Source organism: Myotis lucifugus, unplaced genomic scaffold (genome assembly GCF_000147115.1).
Source record: "Myotis lucifugus unplaced genomic scaffold, Myoluc2.0 scaffold_61, whole genome shotgun sequence".
Classification (NCBI taxonomy): domain Eukaryota; kingdom Metazoa; phylum Chordata; class Mammalia; order Chiroptera; family Vespertilionidae; genus Myotis; species Myotis lucifugus.
Window position 1 is genome coordinate 4,120,486 of NW_005871109.1, and position 18,768 is coordinate 4,139,253.

The following is an 18,768-nucleotide window of genomic DNA, read 5'->3' on the forward strand; positions in this document are numbered from 1 at the left end:
TAACTCTGGTGCCATGTCACACAGAAATTTTTTGATATTTGCAACCATAGTAAAACAAAGACTTATATTTTTGATATTTATTTTATATATTTAAATGCCATTTAACAAAGAAAAATCAACCAAAAAGTGAGTTCGCATGGTGACACGCGTGTCATAGGTATAACTGGTATAGATCATGGTGTGTTTTTTCTTGCCATCATTAACCATATTAACTGTTGCTTATGTATTAAAGTTCTATTCCTGCTAAGTCTAGAAGCAGCCTCAGAATCCTTCTCACCATTCATCTTAAGTCTGATGCTTAGTTGATCAGAATTAATACCTGAGGTGAAGCCTCTTACTGCAGATGTATCCCAGAATATATGGCATCCTCTCTGCTTTATGATCCAGCTAATAATACATTGCCTCAATCATGTTGATTGAGGTCATTTTTCCCCTTGCAGTTTCTAGTAATAGATTACCATCTACTGCCTAGGAAGTAAAGTTGACTGTCTCCATGTAGATCGCAAAATAAGGCATTTTTCTCATCAATAAAATTTAATTATTTCAGCATGAGTAATTTTGTCAACAACATTTTGAGGCAGTAACAGTTTATAACAAATTGAATTATTGTTTCAGGTACTGTGCTGTGTCATACACAGATTTCATTTTATCTTTGCAACAACTCTATACAGTAGGTACTATAATTACACAGATGAGAACACTGAGGTATAGAGAGATCAGGTAACTTAACCAGTAAAACCTGAAAGTGGCTGAGTCCCATTTCAAATCCATGAGCCATGCCATTTAACCATTACACTCCACTCAGTATTATGCTAGAGCCTGCTCTTACTGGCTCACAAATTTTCAGGAATTGTGTAAGCTTGTCGTTAAACATGTTCATTATTAAAAATTAAATTATATAATCTTAAAAGTGAATAAATTACATTAAAACCAAAGGTAATACATACTCTAAATTCATCACTCCTCAATTATTTACTATACTTTACTGTTCTGATTCTTGAATTATTTATATCTTTTGGGTCTTTCTGGTAGAATATAATAGTGTATTACTGCATGTTTCTCCTCAGCTCTGCATTTAGTGGCATCACATTAGCAGCTGAAATCAGCCATGGATGGAGAATTTATGCCACAGAAATTGCCCGATAGTATAAATCAGAGTTTTGTTTTCTTTGATTGAGAGCCAGTTGTTAAACATGTATCGGCACAACACTGACCAAATTGGTGGTGGTGGTCTTGTCAGAATTTGTTATATTATGCAGATGAAAATCTATTTAAACAGACTTGATGTAGATATTTTCAAAGATGGGAGAATTGTCCCTGTCAACTACAGTGGGGCCTTGACTTACGAGTTTAATTCATTCCGTGACGGAGCTCGTAACTCAAATTACTCGTATGTCAAATCAAAACGTGAACAAGTGAGACACGTGATGCTGGGCTGATGTTGTGAAGTTCACTGTGACATTTGCTGCACCAACTAGCTGTGGGGTATCTGAAGCTGGCTCGTAACCCAAATTTTAGCTCGCAGCTCAAAGTAAAAAATCGGCCAAGAGACGGCTCGTATCTCGAAAAACTCGTTAGTTGGGACACTTGTAAGTCAAGGCCCCACTGTATTTTAGTTGATTCATATCTTCACTAATTGTCATCATTGCAAAGTTTTCAGTCCCCATATGGGTTGCTGGATATAATATGTCATGCCCTGTCCCTGTCCCCTCCCTTTGTAGCCTTTGTTACCTTAAGGACTCTAGTTTTCCATTTATATGTTTAAGTACCAACCTTACTGGCTTAAAAATGTAAGCTTTTAACACTGCTCTCTCTGTTCCGTATCCTTCAGATGAAAAGTGGAGTTGGGTTGCGACAGAGGAGAGAAATTCAGAAGGGGAATATTGGAGTAATGACTGCAGTAGGAGAAGAGGGAACCTATCTCCCAGGCCACAGCGCTGGCGCCCTGGACCACAGGGCTGGCAGCTTCTCCAGGTGGCTGCAGCCTGGGACCTCAGGGCAGGTGGCTTGTCCATCTCCTGGCCGCAGCCAACCTCAGGTGCTGCAGTCCGGCTTCTCTGTCTCCCCTGGGATGCAGTGTGGACGGCTTCTCCAGCTGGCTGTGCCCTGGGATCACAGGGTAGGCGGCTTCTTTATCTCCCAGGCCGAAGCCAGTCTTAGGCGCTGGAGCCGGACTTCTCTGTCTCCACTGACTTCTGCATCTCCAATAGGCCTGGAGCAGCCAGAGCCTGGATGCTTGCATAGTAGCCATGGCTGCGATGCAAGTATCTCGGCTCCGGCCTACGCCATCTTTGTTGGGTTAATTTGCATATCACTCCTGATTGGCTGGTGGGCGTGGCTTGTGGGCATCGTGAAGGGATGGTTAACTTGCATGTTTCTCTTTTATTATATAGGACTAGCTTAACTGATTTTCTTCTCTCTTTTTTACCTGATCTAACTTTGTTGGGTTCTCCTTTGTCAGTATGATTTGATTTAAGCAATTCTTTGGCATCACTATGGTAGATTTTTATGTGCTTTTATGAGATAGAGGTAGAGGCTAATGTTAATCAGGAAGATAGGGTTCAGTACTGACTAATTTGATGAGGAGGATGATTTTAATGGAGGTGATATATTCTTTTTATCTTAATTCTTTGACTCAAAATTGTCTTTGGTAGATTCTCCATGATGTTGGATATAGCTGTAATTTATATTTTCATCTTCATATAGTATTCCTTTATATCTATATGCCACATTTTATTCATTCTACCAAATATCTTTTTATTTATCCTATTTCAAACCCTTTGCAAAGGGGGACTAAGTCCTTTTCATTATTTCCTTTACTTTCTCCTACCTTTACTTTCTCTGTTCTCTATTCCCAGCATTCCCATTAGGCATATTTTAGAAGCGTTGACTTGATCCTCTATATTTCTTTATTTTAAAAAAAATCACTGAAGATATCATGGCAAAAGATGTTTCTTCTAGCCCTTTAGCAATCGCATTTCCTATTTTCAATTGCTTTTTCATAGATTTAGTATGGTTTCAAACTCTCTGGAGGATATCCTATCTAATAAAAGAGAAACATGCAAATTGACCATAACCCCGACACCCTTCCCATTGGCTAGTCAGCAGGATATGCAAATTAACTGCCAACCAAGATGGCTGCTGGCCGCCGGGCAGCTGAAGCGAATAGGAGGCTTGCTTGCTCCAGTGACGGAGGAAGCCAAGGTTCCCGGCCTGCGGCAGCCCAGCTCTAAGTTCTGGATGCAACAAAGTTGCAATTATAGAACCTAAACAAGCTCCAGATAGCTGCTTTCAGCCAGCAGCAGGCTCAGAGCTTAGAGCGGCAGTGATGGCAACAGTGTTTCAAATATAGAACCTAAACAAAGCCCAGATATCTGCTTTCAGCAGCCGAGGCCTCAAGCTGGAGCCAGCCTCAGAGCTAAAGCCGGCTCTCAGCTCCAGTGACAGCCATAGAAAGTAAATAAATCCCAGAATAAAAAAAAAAAAGAAAAGGAGAGGCTGGGAGCTTCAGTCACCCGCCAGCCTGAAAACAGCCTTCAGCCCCTCACCCAGACTGGCCAGGCACCCCAGTGGGGACCCCCACCCTGAAGGGGGTGCGAGAAGCCTAAAAACAGCCATCAGCCCATCATCCAGGCTGGCCAGGCACCCAAGCGGGACCCCCACCCTGATCCGGGACACCCTTCAGGGCAAACCAGCTGGCCCCCACCCGTGCACCAGGCCTCTATACTATACTACAGGCAGGGTGGGACAGCGCAAGCTGCCATCCGGCCCCCATGTGCAGCCCTGGGCAGCGGGGCATAAGCTCTGCCCCCAGCTGGGACCCCTGTGTGCCACCTGAGCCCCCAGCCAGGACCCCCGTGCCGCCTGAGCCCCGTACTGCTAAGCCCCGCCCCCAGCTGGGACCCTATGACTATTGGAGAGCAGGAAAGTGCCACTGGGCCCTGGGTTGCTGTGGTGATCCGGCTATCAGTAAGTAGAAAAGTGCAGCCTGTAGGTAGCCCCCAGCTGCGCCTGATCCGGGAGCAGGAAAGCAAGCCCAGCCTGCAGGCAGCCCCCAGCTGCGCCTTCTCCCCAGTCGCCATGAGGATCCGGGAGCAGGAAAGCAAGCCTGGCCTGCGGGCAGCCCCAAACTTTGCCTGCTCCCCAGTTGCCATGGTGATCTGGGAGCAGGAAAGCAAGCCTGGCCTGAGGGCAGCCCCCAGCTGGGCCTGACCCAGGAGCAGGAAAGCCCGGCCTGTGGACAGCCCCCAGCTGGGCCTGCTCCCCAGTCGCCATGGGGATCCAGGAGCAGGAGAGCAAGTCCGGCCTGCAGGCAGCTCCAAGCTGGGCCTGCTCCCCGGTTGCCATGGAGACCTGGAAGCGGGAAAGCCCGGCCTGTGGGCAGCCCCCAGCTGGGCCTGCTCCCCCGTCGCCGTGGCTATCCTGGAGCAGGAAAGCCCGGCTTGCAAGCAGCACCCCCATCCTGGCCATAGCTCAAGGGAGAGTACAACATGCAGTGGAGGCCAGGAGCCTGAGAGATCAACACAGAGAAGCTCCTGCTCCAAGCCTCCATGGTGTGGCTGGGGGCTGGCCCCCAGCAGACACACACACACACACACACACAGTGCCTGCTCTGAGCCTCCAATGTGGCTGGGGGCAGACCCCCAGTGGGGACACACACAAACACACACACACACACACACACACACACACACAGCAACTGCTTCGAGCCTACGTGGCGTGGCTGGGGGCAGGCCCCAGCAGACACACACACACACACACACACACACACACACACACACACACGGGACGCCTGCTCCAAGCCTCTGCTGCCAGACTGTGGCCAGCAGTAGGACATCCACTGAGGGCTCCCGGACTGTGAGAAGGGCAGGCTGGGCTGAGGGAACCCCCACCCCCCAGTGCACGAGTTTCGTGCACTGGGCCTCTAGTTATTTATAATTAATAGAAGACTTCTTTTGCCTGAATTGTGTTTCCACAGGTGCCATTTTTAGTTTAGTTCCATACCTTATTGCATTTAGGGTCAAGAGAACTCAGAGGTTTATAGCACACAAATACTGGAGTGGGACTACCTGGTTTTGAATTCAGGCTCCGACATTTGTGACCGTGTAACTAACCCCAGGTATTTAATTTGTGATTGAATCAGTTATTTCATCAGCATAATGAAAATAATTCTGGTATCTCCCTCCTGGAGATGTTGTAAAAATTAAGTGAAATAATTTGTGTAAATCCATACTTAAAGCATGTCTGATACTCAGTGAGCACTGAGTAATTGTTAGCTGTTACCGTACGCCAGGTGCAGTGTTCTAGTCTCCAGGCATGTAAAATTGAAGCAGCTCTCTGCCACTTGGAGCCTGCAGAGGCCTGGGGACAGGACTTCTGTGGCAACAAATAGGAAGGTTGTGGTCCAAGGCCACTCTTGATGGCTGTAAGCAGTGTCTTCGAAACCAGAGGGAACACACGGCTCTTCTTAAAAGCGAAGGTGTTTATGCTTGAGATGAAACTGAATTCTATATAAATATGATTATGTATATAAAGAGATGTGCTTATGTGTACAAAGCAAAAAATAACACAGTGATTCCTGGTGGCAAACCGAACAAAACCAAAGTAACCTGGAGAAAGGTAACTTGTGGTCATAGAAACAGTTGCATGGTCCATGCTGAATTCTGAAAACCTTCCTGCTAAGGCCATTGGACACAGAATCTGAATAATATTATTCCCCTCTAGGATTTAAACTTATTGAGAAGTAAATAAATAAAAGTGGATTGTAAAAAAAAAATTTGATGCAGACTTGGGCCAGTCTCTCAAAAACTTAAGACAAAGCTCGATATTATTTATCAAGCCTGGCATTCACCTTCTATCCCAATGGCAGTCATGGTACATGGTATATAACCATAATATTCAAAATTCTGATACATTCTCATTGGTTGTATAAGTTTATTTAGCATTAAAATATAACCTGAGGCTGACACTACAGCACGAGCCCTTTAATTTATTTTGTGCTTAGGGAAATACACAGGGGAAAGCTTTGGAGGTGCCAAGGGGGGAAAGAATGTAAATGACAAAGTAAGGCATAGACAGTATCCCTAGGGTTGTTCGATGTGGTAGGAATAACTATGATGTGGACTAATAAATGACATAGAAAGCTTGTAGCAGGCGGAGTCACATGGTCGGTTGAGTGTGGAGTTGGGTCAACACCAGGGAGGGCTTACAGTCTGGAAGAAGAGTGTGCTCACTATCCTGTAATAGTCAGAACAAAGCTGACATTTTTGAGCAGCAGAGTAATCTACACTAATAAAAGAGAAACATGCAAATTAACCATCACTCCGCCACTCGGTTACACCCACCAGCCAATCAGAGCAACTATGCAAATTAACCCAACAAAGATGCCGGTTAATTTGCATATGCAAGCACAGAGCAAATACTGAAGACAACTGAAGATGGCGGCAGCCACGAGCTGGAGTGAGCAGGAGGCTTGGGTTGCTCCCGGCGATGGAGGAAGCCAAGCTTCCAGCCAACCCTAGCCTCTGCTCGAGGAGCTGGAAAAAAAAAAAAAGGAGGGGCTGGGAGCAGCCAGAGTAGAGAAGCCAAGCCTTACTGCTGCGGCCGGACCAAAGGCGTGGATCCTGGGTGCTGGAGGAAAACCGGTGCCGGCAGCCAGGGGAAGGAAGGCCTATTGCGAGAATCTTCATGCAATGGGCCACTAGTCTATATAAAAGGTTGAGCTACCAGCCGACCGGCCAGAAGGTATGATGTGCACTGACCACCAGTGGGCAGACGCTCAATACAGGAACTGCCTAACTGCGGTGACTTGGCAGCGGCAGTTCTCAGGTGACACACCCTGGAACCAGAGAGGAGGGAGCCCTATGCCTCCCAGGCCACGCAATTCGGCTGTGGGTTTTGTTGTTGTCAGTCCCGAATCTGGTTTACTGCACACTTGTGTTTGCATTCCACACCCTGTAAGACAGCAACTTTGCAGAGTGCCCTCTCTCACTCTGGGACCCCTTGGGGGATGTCGGAGAGCCAGTTTCGGCCCGATCCCTGCAGACCAGGACCTCACCTGCCAGAGGAACCCCATTCACTCCACAGACGCCCTTCGAGCTGCAGCACCACCACAGGTGCCGCCAACCAGGAGGGACCATGGGAGGTTGGCTCCAGGGCATGTCTGGCCCGTCTAGCCCAGTCCCACCCCGCCAACCACTTTCTAATTAATTTCCTTTCAATGTGCACAAATCCGTGCACTGGGCCACTAGTATGATATAAAGAGGATATTTTGGGTTTGGTAGTTTTAATTTTTGTCCCTATGTAAAAGATGCAAATGTTCTCAGTGTTTGGAAAATTCAAAAAAATTTTCCTGAGCTACATCTACTAAACTCTACAGAAAAGTCAGTTATATGACATTTTTCAAAAGACCGTTGTGCCTTTCAATCTCTTTTTCTTTAATGTTTAAATATAACATTTTTGAGAAGTTCCAGAGTTTTATGAAACAGGAATGCTGGCCATGGCAGTTCAAAGGTGTGCAGATCGAAAGTATGAAATAATTGAGGATAATGGGAAATTAAGATTGCAGGGCTTACTCTTCAATTGTAGCAGGAAAACTACATAGCAAAGTTCCGAATAAAACATGAATAAATATTCAAGTTCTTGCAAGTTTATAAATTGCCTGGTATGTCTGTAACTACATTGCTATTATGTGGCAAAAGCATTGGGGAGTTCAGGATGTGTATTTATGGACTGATTCCCCAATAGATAACTGCACTATTCCGGAATGCTATTGCTATGTCAATAGCTGTAGACTTATTGTTTTAAAATTTTTCCATTTTTCAACCTAATTAACTTAGAATGTCTCTAACGTGACTTGCAAAGAATTTTATATTTATATTTTGCAATCAGCATTTGATTGGCGCTCAGGTTTGAGACATGCACTAAAATGTGTAAACATTTTGTAAGATAATAAATAGCTCCTAAATGTTTTATGATTGCCTGTTCCCTGCTAATTGGTCATGGATTGAAATTCCCCATTGTTTAATTTTTTTTAATTTGTGGGAAATTTTTATAAATGAGTATGTTGGACTTCATATCACAGCTGTTGTCATTTAAAGTTTGGACAGAATTATTACAAATGAAGCCCTGCTGTGAAATCAAAGTCAAAAGGCATCTTGGCATCCCAACCATTTCCTTGGGAGAAGATTACAGCTCAAGTCTGTTGAACTTTATTGCCTTGGGCCTCATGACAGTCTTCAGAAACATGCAAGGCATTTCTGTTAAAGAAATTCAGATGTGCTGGGACACAGGGGATGGCATTCTTGTGCATAGCAGTGTCCTAAGCAAAGGGGTGAGGAATAAGTCAGGAAAAAAAAAAGATGATTCACACTTCTGCCGTGTTCTGGGATTATTTTATAAAATCCATGGAGATGATAGAGAACATACAGTGATACCATATAGGAAAAAGATATGCTGTTTTTCTACATGGCCTGACAGTATATTATGTTCCAGTTTTATTAAGAGAGAGTAAAATTGACAAGTAAAATTGTAGTATATATAAAGGGTATAGTTTGATAATTTGATGTATATAGTGTGAAAGGATTTCGAAAATTGATTTAACTTATCCATCACCTCACATATTCACCCTTTTTTGGTGGAATACTTATGTTCTATTCCTTTAGCAAATTTCAATTATACAATACAGTATTATCAACTATAGTCACCATGTTATACATTAGATCCTTAGATCTTACTCATCTTATAATTCAAAGTTTGTTCTCTTTTCCCAGCATCTCCCCGTACTCCCCATGCCCCAGCCCCTGGCAGCCACCATTTTACTATTTACATTTACTATTTCAATTTTTTTTTATTCCACCTATAGATAATATGAACTACTTGTTTTTCTTTGTCTGACTTATTTCACTTACCAAAATGCCCTCCAGGTTCATCCATATTGTTGCAAATGTCAGGATTTCCTTCCTTTTTAAGGCTGAATAATATTCCATTGTGAATATAAACCACATTTTCTTTATGATTCGTTCATTGATGGCCACTTAGTTTGTTTTCATACCTTGCCTATTGTAAATAATGCTTCAGTGAACATGGGAGTACAGGTAATCTCTTCAAGATAATAATTTCAGCCCTAGCAGGATGGCTCAGTTGATTGAGTGTCCTCTCATGCAGGTTTAATCCTCGATTTGGGCATACTAGGTGTACCAGTTAATAATGCGGATTTTTTTCAATAGATGGAGTTACACATATGTTGATATATATGTGATTTGATATGTATGCTATTTTGTTGTATTGGCAACAAGCTTCAAAACTTCATATGTCAAATTTGCTGAAGGTGTTAACATCATAGATATTTTTACGCTTAAAAATGTCGAATTTTGTGCCAAAAAAAGAGCATTTGTGGGAAGTTTTAATTCATTACTTTATTTTGAAGAAAAAGTTACTGGGAAGCTTATGGTGAACATGCTCCATCTCAAGATACTTGTGAATGCTGGTTTAAACACTTTAAAAGTGATGATTTCGATGTGAAAGAAAAAGAACATCCAGATCAACCGAAAAAGTTTGAAGACCAACAATTCCAAGCATTATTGGATGAAGATGCGTGTCAAACTCAAAAATAACTTGCAGAAAGATTAAACGTTCCTCAGCAAACAACTTCCGATCATTTATAAGCAATGAGAACGATTTTAAAGGAAGGAAAATGGGTGCCACATCAACTGAACGAAAGAAAAATGGGAAACCAAAAAGTCATCAGTAAAATGTTGCTTCAACGGCACAAAATAAAGTCTTTTTTGCATCGAATTGTGGCTAGCGATGAAAAGTGGATTTATTTTGAGAATCCCAAATGCACAAAATCATGGGTTGATCCAGGTCAACCATCAACATCGACTGCAAGGCCAAATCGCTTTGGAAAGAAGACAATGCTCTGCGTTTGGTGGGATCAGGAAGGTGGGGTGTATTATGAGCTTCTAAAACCAGGTGAAACCCTTAATACTGATGGCTACCGACAACAAATAATCAATTCGAACCATGCTTTGATCGTGAAATGACCAGAATGTGCCAGAAGACATGGCAAAGTAATTTTGATTCATGATAACACACCATCACACACTTCAAAACCAGTTAGACACGTTAAAAGATCTTGCCTGGGAAGTATTAACCCACCGCTGTATTCACCAGACCTTGCTCCTTTAGATTACCACTTGTTCTGATCAATGGCACATGCACTTTCTGAGCAGCACTTCAAAACGTAGGAAGAAGTGGAAAATTGGGTCTCTGAATGGTTTGCCTAAAAACAAGAAAAGTTCTATTGGGACGGTATCCACAAATTACCTGAAAGATGGGGGAAATGTGTAGCTAGCGATGGACATTACTTGGAATAAAGCACTTTTGATGTTTCTCTTGAAATTATCTTGTTTTCTATGATTACAAAAACCGCCATTATTAACTGGTACACCTAGTATATGGGTAGGAGGCAACCATTCAATCTTTCTTTCTTCGTCTCTCTCTAAGAACCAATGGAAACATATCCTTGTGTAAGGATTTTTTTAAAAATTATTATTATTTCATCATCTTTGGATATATACTCAGAAATGGAGTTACTGGATCATATAGTAGTTCTATTTTTTAATTTCTTGAGGAACCTCCATACTGTTTTTCATAGTGCCTGTACCAGTTTACATTTCCACCAGCACTATACAAGGGTTCTCCATTCTCCACATCCTTGTTAGCACTTGTAATTTTTTATCTGTTTGATAATAGCAATTCTAACAGATGTGAGGTGATACATTGTGGTTTTGATTTGCATTCCCCTGATAATTATTTTGAGTACCTTTTCATATACCTGTTAGCTATTTGTATGTCTTCTTTGGAAAATGTCTATTTAATTTCTTGGCCCATTTTTTAATTGGGTTATTTGTATTTTTGCTATTGACTTATGAGTTCCTTGAATATATTGGACATTAATCTCTTACTGGACATGTTCTCCCTTTTAGTAAGCTGCCTTTTCATTTTGTTGATGATTTTCTTTGCTGTGCAGAAGCTCTTTAGTTTGGATCATACAGTATGGCTTATTTCACTTAGCATAATTCCTCAAGGTTCATCCTTATAGTGTGTGTTGGAATTTCCTTCCTTTTTAATTCTGAATAGTATTCCTCTGTGCATGCATGCATGCATGCACACATTTTGTTTATTCATTTCTCTGTTGGGTTGTTTTCACATATTGGGTATTCTAAATAGTGCCTCTATGAACATGAATGTACAAATATCTGTTCAAGTCACTACTATTTTGGGTATATACCCAGAAGTAGAATTGTTTGATCATATGATAATTCTATTTTTCAATTTTGAGAAATTGCCATATTATTTTTATACCATTTCACATTATCAGTAGCATTTTCTGACTATTCGAACAACATTTTATCCAATGGATTTTAGCATCAGTGGTATTTCTTGCCTGATCAATAACAAAATACCCTTGTATGTGACACTCAGAGAGAAAAAATATTTCCAATTAATTATAAAATGCATTCCAGTTTCAGAGAAGTTAAAATATGAAAAAAAATGTGTATTTAGATTCAATGAAATGCAATAGTTAAATGTATCAAAACCACCTCCAAGCCCTAACCGGTTTGGTTCAGTGGGTAGAGTGTTGGCCTGTGGACTGAAGGGTCCCAGGTTCGATTCCGTTCAAGGACATGTACCTTGGTTGCAGGCACATCCCCAGTAGGGGGTGTGCAGGAGGCAGCTGATCAATGTTTCTCTCTCATTGATGTTTCTAACCCTCTATCCCACTCCCTTCCTCTCTGTAAAAAATCAATAAAATATATATATTTTTTAAAACACCTCCAAAAATTGTTTTCTATGAATTACATACTTCATAACAATTTTTGGAAAACAGATAAGTAAAGCTAGCTATTCATCATGAGCATATCAAAATGTCTTTCTCAAAATGTATTTTTATCTCATTTCTAAAAGAATGTGCTTCAGGGACAGAATTTTTTCTCCCAAACCTACCTTAGTACATCTTAGTAACAATTTGGAATAAAAAAAACCCATTGGACAGTAAACAATGTATCCCAGATTTTTGTTTCCATATGTTTATAATTTCCGATAAATGTGCTAATTAATACTTATTTCTCTTTGTTTTGTCTAAGGATTGTTCCAGTTTAGAGGAGTATAACATTGCTGCAGCATTACTCCCTTTGACCAGTGCTTTCTATAGGGTAAGTTTCATTAATCTATATATATATAAGCTCATTATGATTTATATAAATGTATTCAGTACATGAATCCAGTATGTCTAAGACATATCTGTGGTTATATTTGTTATAACATTTATTGTATGCTATGTGTAGAAATTTTAATCTCTGATACTAAATCATCTAAAACAGAACCACCCATTTCATCCCTGCTTCACTTTTTATAGCACTTTATACCAACTGAAATTATGTTATGTATTTATTTGTTTACTTTTGGGTGTTTTCCCCACCACAGAAAGTAAATTCCATGAGGTTGGGATATTGTCTGTCTTACCTGATGTGATACTCTAATGTCAATCAGTAAATATTTGTTGAATGAATAAATGGACAAACGAAATAAATCTATAGGGGTGGAAATTAGAGTTTAACTTCATTGACAATGTCTATGAACCTTCTGAGAATTTTCTGGAATGTTTAGTGAATCTCATGATTCTTTCACTTAAATTTATTGCATTTCTCCTATCCATGTCTTTTCATAAAGAAATTAGTTTTATTGCAAATAAATTCAGCAAGTTCTTTTTATTCTCTCTTTTCCTGTGGAGAACTTATAAGAATTTAAATAGTTAACACTCTGCACAGCACAGGTAATACATCCTTCTGAGATGTGCAGTGGGAAACAACACGCCTGTGGCCTCCAGGCTGACTCACTGCTGAGCCATACGCAGTAGCTTTGGGACTTCAACAGGGAACATGGAAGGACTTCCAGCATAAGTGACTCCATATTTTCATGGGTTTATTAAATATCCAGGTCTTGAGGCACCAGATGATGTGCCTCAGGTAGAGTCCTCGCCATGAAAAGATCATACCCCTAGATGCTAGCAGTAGTCTTACTCTTTATTCTGCCTGTCCTTTCTATTTCATCCACCATTTCTAACTGATGAGGCCTAGCTACTTTCCTAGTAGCTAGTAGGTGCTCAAAAAACATTTATTGATAAGACCAGTTTTCTAAAAACTCTATTTCAAATAGTATGTCCACAGTCTTGGAGTTAAAGGTCTTAACCTAAAGTTCTCCCTAATCAAGAGCTCTTTCTCTGCTGCCAAGCACTGAATATCCCTCTTTTTCCTACTTGCCCTCTTCTAAAACCAAAAGTGGAATTTATGAGGTTCACACTTTTGAGAACTGGGAAGTCACACTGAGCATGATCAGGAAACAAGGCTAAACCGCAAAAATGTCAACAAATGAATTTGGGTGTGGAACTAATGACATTGCTGGAGTTTGGACATCATCTTTTGGTCTTCCTGCCCAGCTTAAGTTCTTAGTTTTTTATCTCATTCCTCTGCTGGCATGGAGAACACTGTCACAAAAATAGGCCAGGCTCTCCTGCATCGTAAGCCACCTAGGAAATTTGCCTCTATATCTCAGAGTAGCTAGATCACTTCAACCTATGTCTAATTAGCTTCATAGCATTTAAGAGTGCTCACATGGGCATTTGTTAAAGAAAATGACATTAAAAAAATTTCCCACTTCAACATCTAAGCTATTTTAAAACCTAGATATTGTGCATAAATAAATAAGGAGAAACATAGGGAAAATAAGAATTGATAGTAGAAACCCAATTGCTCAAGTGACACAGGTCCTTTATGGTTTTTTTTGGGGCGGGGGGGTGGGGGGGTGTTGAATCATTTAACCATTTTACAATGTATATTAGTAAGGGTTTGACCCTGATAACAGAAACACCATAGTGGTATGAAGTAAGGAATTTATTATAGGGACCAGCCCTTACAGTGTTATGGAAGCTGTAGGAAAAGCTTATGGAAGTCTTTGAATGAGGGCCTGAGGTCTCTGTAGGTCATCGGGACAGCAATCGGGAAGAACAGCTGGACATGACGCAGGGCATTTTTGCCGTGACAGACTGGAATCTGTACCTACCTCTTACGTCCTCCCACCTCGACAGTGCAGGTGACCTGCAAGAGAAGTAGCACTGTTGGCCATGGAGCTGCGCATGCACCTGGCCCTGGACTAGGAGAAGCTGAAGGAAGAGATCCAGCAGGAACTGGAAGAGCTAGGAGCTCAGTTCCTTCTCCATGTCAACAAGGTGAACCAGCAGATCAGTGACGAAGTCTATGAACTCAAGAGCACCTGGCATCCTAAACTGACCTCCAGATGTATGGCTGCTGCTTCGTTTTTGCCTTCCAAATCTTGGACAACTTTCTCTGGAGCCATAGAGGGAAGAGAATTCAGGAAAATATAGTTCTAGCTTAGCTTCATTTACACATCACAAAACTACCACACTGTCTCTTTTAGTTTTATGGGAGTTGTTAATGCAATTAGTTAACAAGTTGGGCTAAATGCCATGGTGTTTCTCTGTATTATCAAACCTAACATTCAGATGTATGTTTTAAGAGTGGGTTTACCAATTTAGTTCTTTGTTGTTGGCTTGGGTTGATTTGATTTGGTTTGGTTTGGCTTGATTTGTTTTGGGTGTGAATTAGGTAAGGTCCAGTCAGGAATCAGAAACACCAGTAAAACGAGCAGGGAAATTTTAATTAAGTAGCTTAAATTTTATTAAATAGTAACAGGATTAACTACTAAGAATTAAAGAGAATTCTATAGAATACAAGCATAGCAGGTAAAGGGAGCAGCTGGTACCTCTAGGCTCAGGCAGAGTCCCCAGGAAAGGAGAAAACTGGGAAGAGGGTCCTTCCCCCACAAAACTGAGAGCCAGACCTTGTTGGAGAGGTGCTTCTGTGGCCAGTGGATGGCATGGAAATTCACGGAGGTGCCACATTCCAGGGCTGGCAAGCAAGAAACTGCCTACTGGAGTTCTGGCAAGACTTGCTAGGGATCCACTCACTAGGGTGCCAGTGAGACTTCACAGGAAGCCACTCTTTGGGGTACCACTGGAACTTGCTAAGTTGGAGAGCATTTCTGGGTGCATGCCACAGGAGCCAGAAGGAAAAAGCACACCACTCAGACTTCAGTGTCGCTTCACTGCCCTGTACTGGCATAAGTGCACCGCTGGCAAGGAGGACTGTTGGCAGGTCCAGCTCCTGTACCACAAAGCAGAGCAAAGAAAGGTAGATGTGGAGAAAAGAGCTCTGCATTGATAACTGACACGGGAGGTATGGGAAGGGATGGGTGGGTCATACTGATTCTTAGATGCTTTTTAAATTTCTGTCTTATGGGAAATTATTTCTGGGTCATATGCATTTTTTAATTCAGGAAAATCTGTAGATGTAAAGTGTTATCCTGGCCACTGACTGCAAATGAGCCGTTCGCATACTGCTCAGCCAGTATCAACTCCTGGCTCCTGCTCAGCCTGACTTCAAAGATTGGACTCAGCTGCTTGTCTTTTTAAAACTTACTTTAAAAGTATTTTAATAATATTTATTAGTATATTTTTTCAATGCAGCAAAAGTTTATTACTCATCTCAACATACAGAGTTATTATGCCAGGCAATATATAATGGGCAGCAGAGTGAATAAATGGTTTTCATGGCCAGTAGGAGCTTATATTACTCTTTCTAATATAGTAAGTAATTCCACCAACCAAATGGGCATTTTCTAAAATAAAAGTAATACATATACATGGTTAGAAAATTCAGATAATACAGAAAGATTCACAGTGCAAAATGAAAGCTCCCTTTCCCACCTCTGTCCCATTTCCTCTGATGGTTATTTCTTCCTGGTTGGGAAAAATTGTGCATTTTTGCCAGAATATACAGATAAAATTACATTTTTTTAAACTAAAGTTATCAAACCATTCACACTGTTTTCCTACCTTGCTTTTTTTCACTGAATAGTACATCTTGGAGACCCTTCCATATACCTAAAAAGGTACATAGCACATATACCTATTTCTTTTTAATGATTGCATGTATATTTTCTTTTTAATGAAAAGATCGTGTACATATCCTTACCATTCTTATAAGAGCAGACCATTTCATTGGCCCAGATGAGCTATAAATCTTTCAGAGCTTTATTTATTATAAAAGATGTTCCACTGATAACATGATCTATCTTAGATCCTTGGGAATTTGTTATGGTTTTTCCCCCCTACTGTTTTTTCTCACTTTTCTCTACTCATGCTTCTTTAACTTATGAAGCCTTTCTTGAAGATGGTGACTTAACAGCCAGTTTCAAATTGTTAGAATTACTCCCTGTTCCTCGGCAACCACTAATATAATATACCTTTTGTCTCTATAAATTTGCGTTTTCTGGACATTTTATATAAATGGAATCATATAACATATGTTTCTTTATGTCTGCCTTCTTTTACTTAGCATTATATATATTTTATTCCTCACCCGAGGTCACGCCCATTGATTTTAGTGGGAGGAGGTGAAGGCAAGAGGTAGTGGTGTTGGCAGGAGGAGAGGGAGAGAGAAACATCGATGTGAGAGAGAACATTGATTAGTCACCGTCCATATGTGCCTGGACCAGAGATCAAATCTGCAATCTAGGTATGTGCCCTGATCAGGAATTAAACCCACCACCTTTTGATACTTGGGATGATGCTCCAACCAACTGAGCCACACTGGCCAGGGCTGAGCATAATATATTTGATGTTTGCCTTGTTGGTAGATGATTTCCTTAGAACGATTAATTACTAATTAAGAATTTTCCACCCCCAGAGTGCTTAGGTCACCTTCTGTTTTGTTTCAACTTGTATCTAATTCAAAATGTAATATATAATTAAACTAATTGTATTTTCATAAATACATTAGGAAAAATGTGAAATGTAAAGCATTTCCCAGTTTGAAGAAATATATATTTTACATGTAAATAAAACTTAAGACCTAGTTATTGTATATTCAGGGTGGTACGATAGGAAAATAAGTTGGTCACTACCTGTAAAAAGTCATTTGTGTAAACTAGCTTAGTTAATCAAAGAAGCAGAAAGTAAACACTAAAGCATGGAGAACCACAGAATTTCCTGAGCCATCTCCTGAGCGATGACCTTCCTGCCACCAGGCTCTAGCAATAATTCTGCCCAACCCCTGCCCTCCAAAATGAACAAACTAAAATCTATTTATCTGTGTCTTTCTTGTGTAAGCCTGTGTATCTAACAGAACATGGTTTTTAAAAAAAGTCCAGAGGAAGATGATAGAAATAATAATGATAGCTAGTATCATATTTATGATATTGTGATTGCTACTAATTAATAAATGATAAGAGAGTTTCCTAAAAATCTACAGAAGAGGAAAAGAATTTTATTGTTCTTAGATGTCATGATCTGGGTACATCGTATTTCCTACAAAAGGTCTCAAAGGATTACATTTTTTGACACATACACAAAAAAGGAGAGTCTTTTTTCATCTTTTTTTTTTCTGCTGTAAAATCAAATACTAATCTTAAAAATAAGTCAGCAGAAAAATGTTTGAGAGTGAAGACAGGCATCAACACTGGGCTGAATCCAGATTTGGCCTGGAAAAGAGATGAATGTGCTTGTTCTTGCAGATGCCTCTGGCACAGCAGAATTTTAGAATGGCCAGAGGAATGGCGTCTTGCTTTTATTTCCTCCCTTCATTTCTTTTCTTGTTCTTTAGTACAAGTTAGCATTCCATTCCTTTCTCCTCTGTTTCCTCACAGCCTCTTCTTGCTTCCCTCACTTTTTCTTTCCAGCTGTAGATGGCTGCTCTGTTCCTAATACCTGGAAAACCTCTGCTTCTGAGAAACTGAATTATTATACTTGGTTCAGAGTTGCTGTTCTTCATTAATATTAGTTTGTGTTCACTGTTTAAACTAGTGCTATAAGGCAGCTATAAAGTGATTTACTCCAAAGATCTAGAATGGATATTAACTATTGTGTTTTTCAGTGAAGAATTACAAGTATTCGTTAAATATTTTTCTAGACTTTTCAACTTCTTTCATATTATGGTCAAAGGTTTGGGGCCCTTTGGTTTATTCTTCAGAAAAGAAGGCAGCCTACTCCAACTCTGGTTCTTTCTCTATTCCAAAAGAAATTTAGCCTAATTCAGTTCAGTTGGCATTGAACTACTAAAATGCCCCAAGTGCTAGGAATGAAAAGTGAATGAGTCAGGATCTCTGCCCTTGAGGAGTGCACACACTTACAGAAAAAGGTAGTTTAGTAAAATAAATTACAACATAAGTGTTCGAAAACAGATATAATATATTTTAAATACCTTTATTCCTGGCGCAACAAGGAACACTGCAAAGAAATTGTCACATTTGTGCCTTGAAAGATAAAATAGGCATTTGTCTTATAGGTGGGATGAGATGGGGAGTGGGTAGGCAGGGAAGGCATACATATTCCAGACAGAGAAGACACCAGGGATCCTTACTGGAGTTGTGGCTGGAGACGGAGGCAGGAAAAACGGTAGTATGTGGCTAGACCATGCAGGGCCTTGTGTGCCACGTCAAGGAAGTTTAATAATGTATACCTTGCAAGGAGTTTTTACTTCTACACTCACATTTAAAAAAAAATGGTTTAGATAAACTAATAGCAAAAACAAGATTTAAAGGAATGTGGTAACTTATAAGTGATCATCAGGCTATTTAGTAATAATTAATATTTATGCTTTCTCCATTAGACTATCAACTTTCCATGCT

At 40.6% G+C, this 18,768-nt stretch overlaps 1 protein-coding gene and 1 pseudogene across 1 annotated transcript in view; both read left to right on the forward strand.

The window, feature by feature from the left end:
- The window catches only part of SBF2 (SET binding factor 2), a 313,800-nt gene that overhangs the window by 201,273 nt on the left and 93,759 nt on the right, over positions 1-18,768 (forward strand). Inside the window, exon 17 of the mRNA XM_023754547.1 lies at positions 12,150-12,218. Within this exon, the coding sequence (XP_023610315.1) occupies positions 12,150-12,218 (69 nt within the window). The remainder of the gene's footprint in view (positions 1-12,149; positions 12,219-18,768) is intronic.
- On the forward strand, positions 2,250-5,731 carry LOC102429289 (annotated as a pseudogene).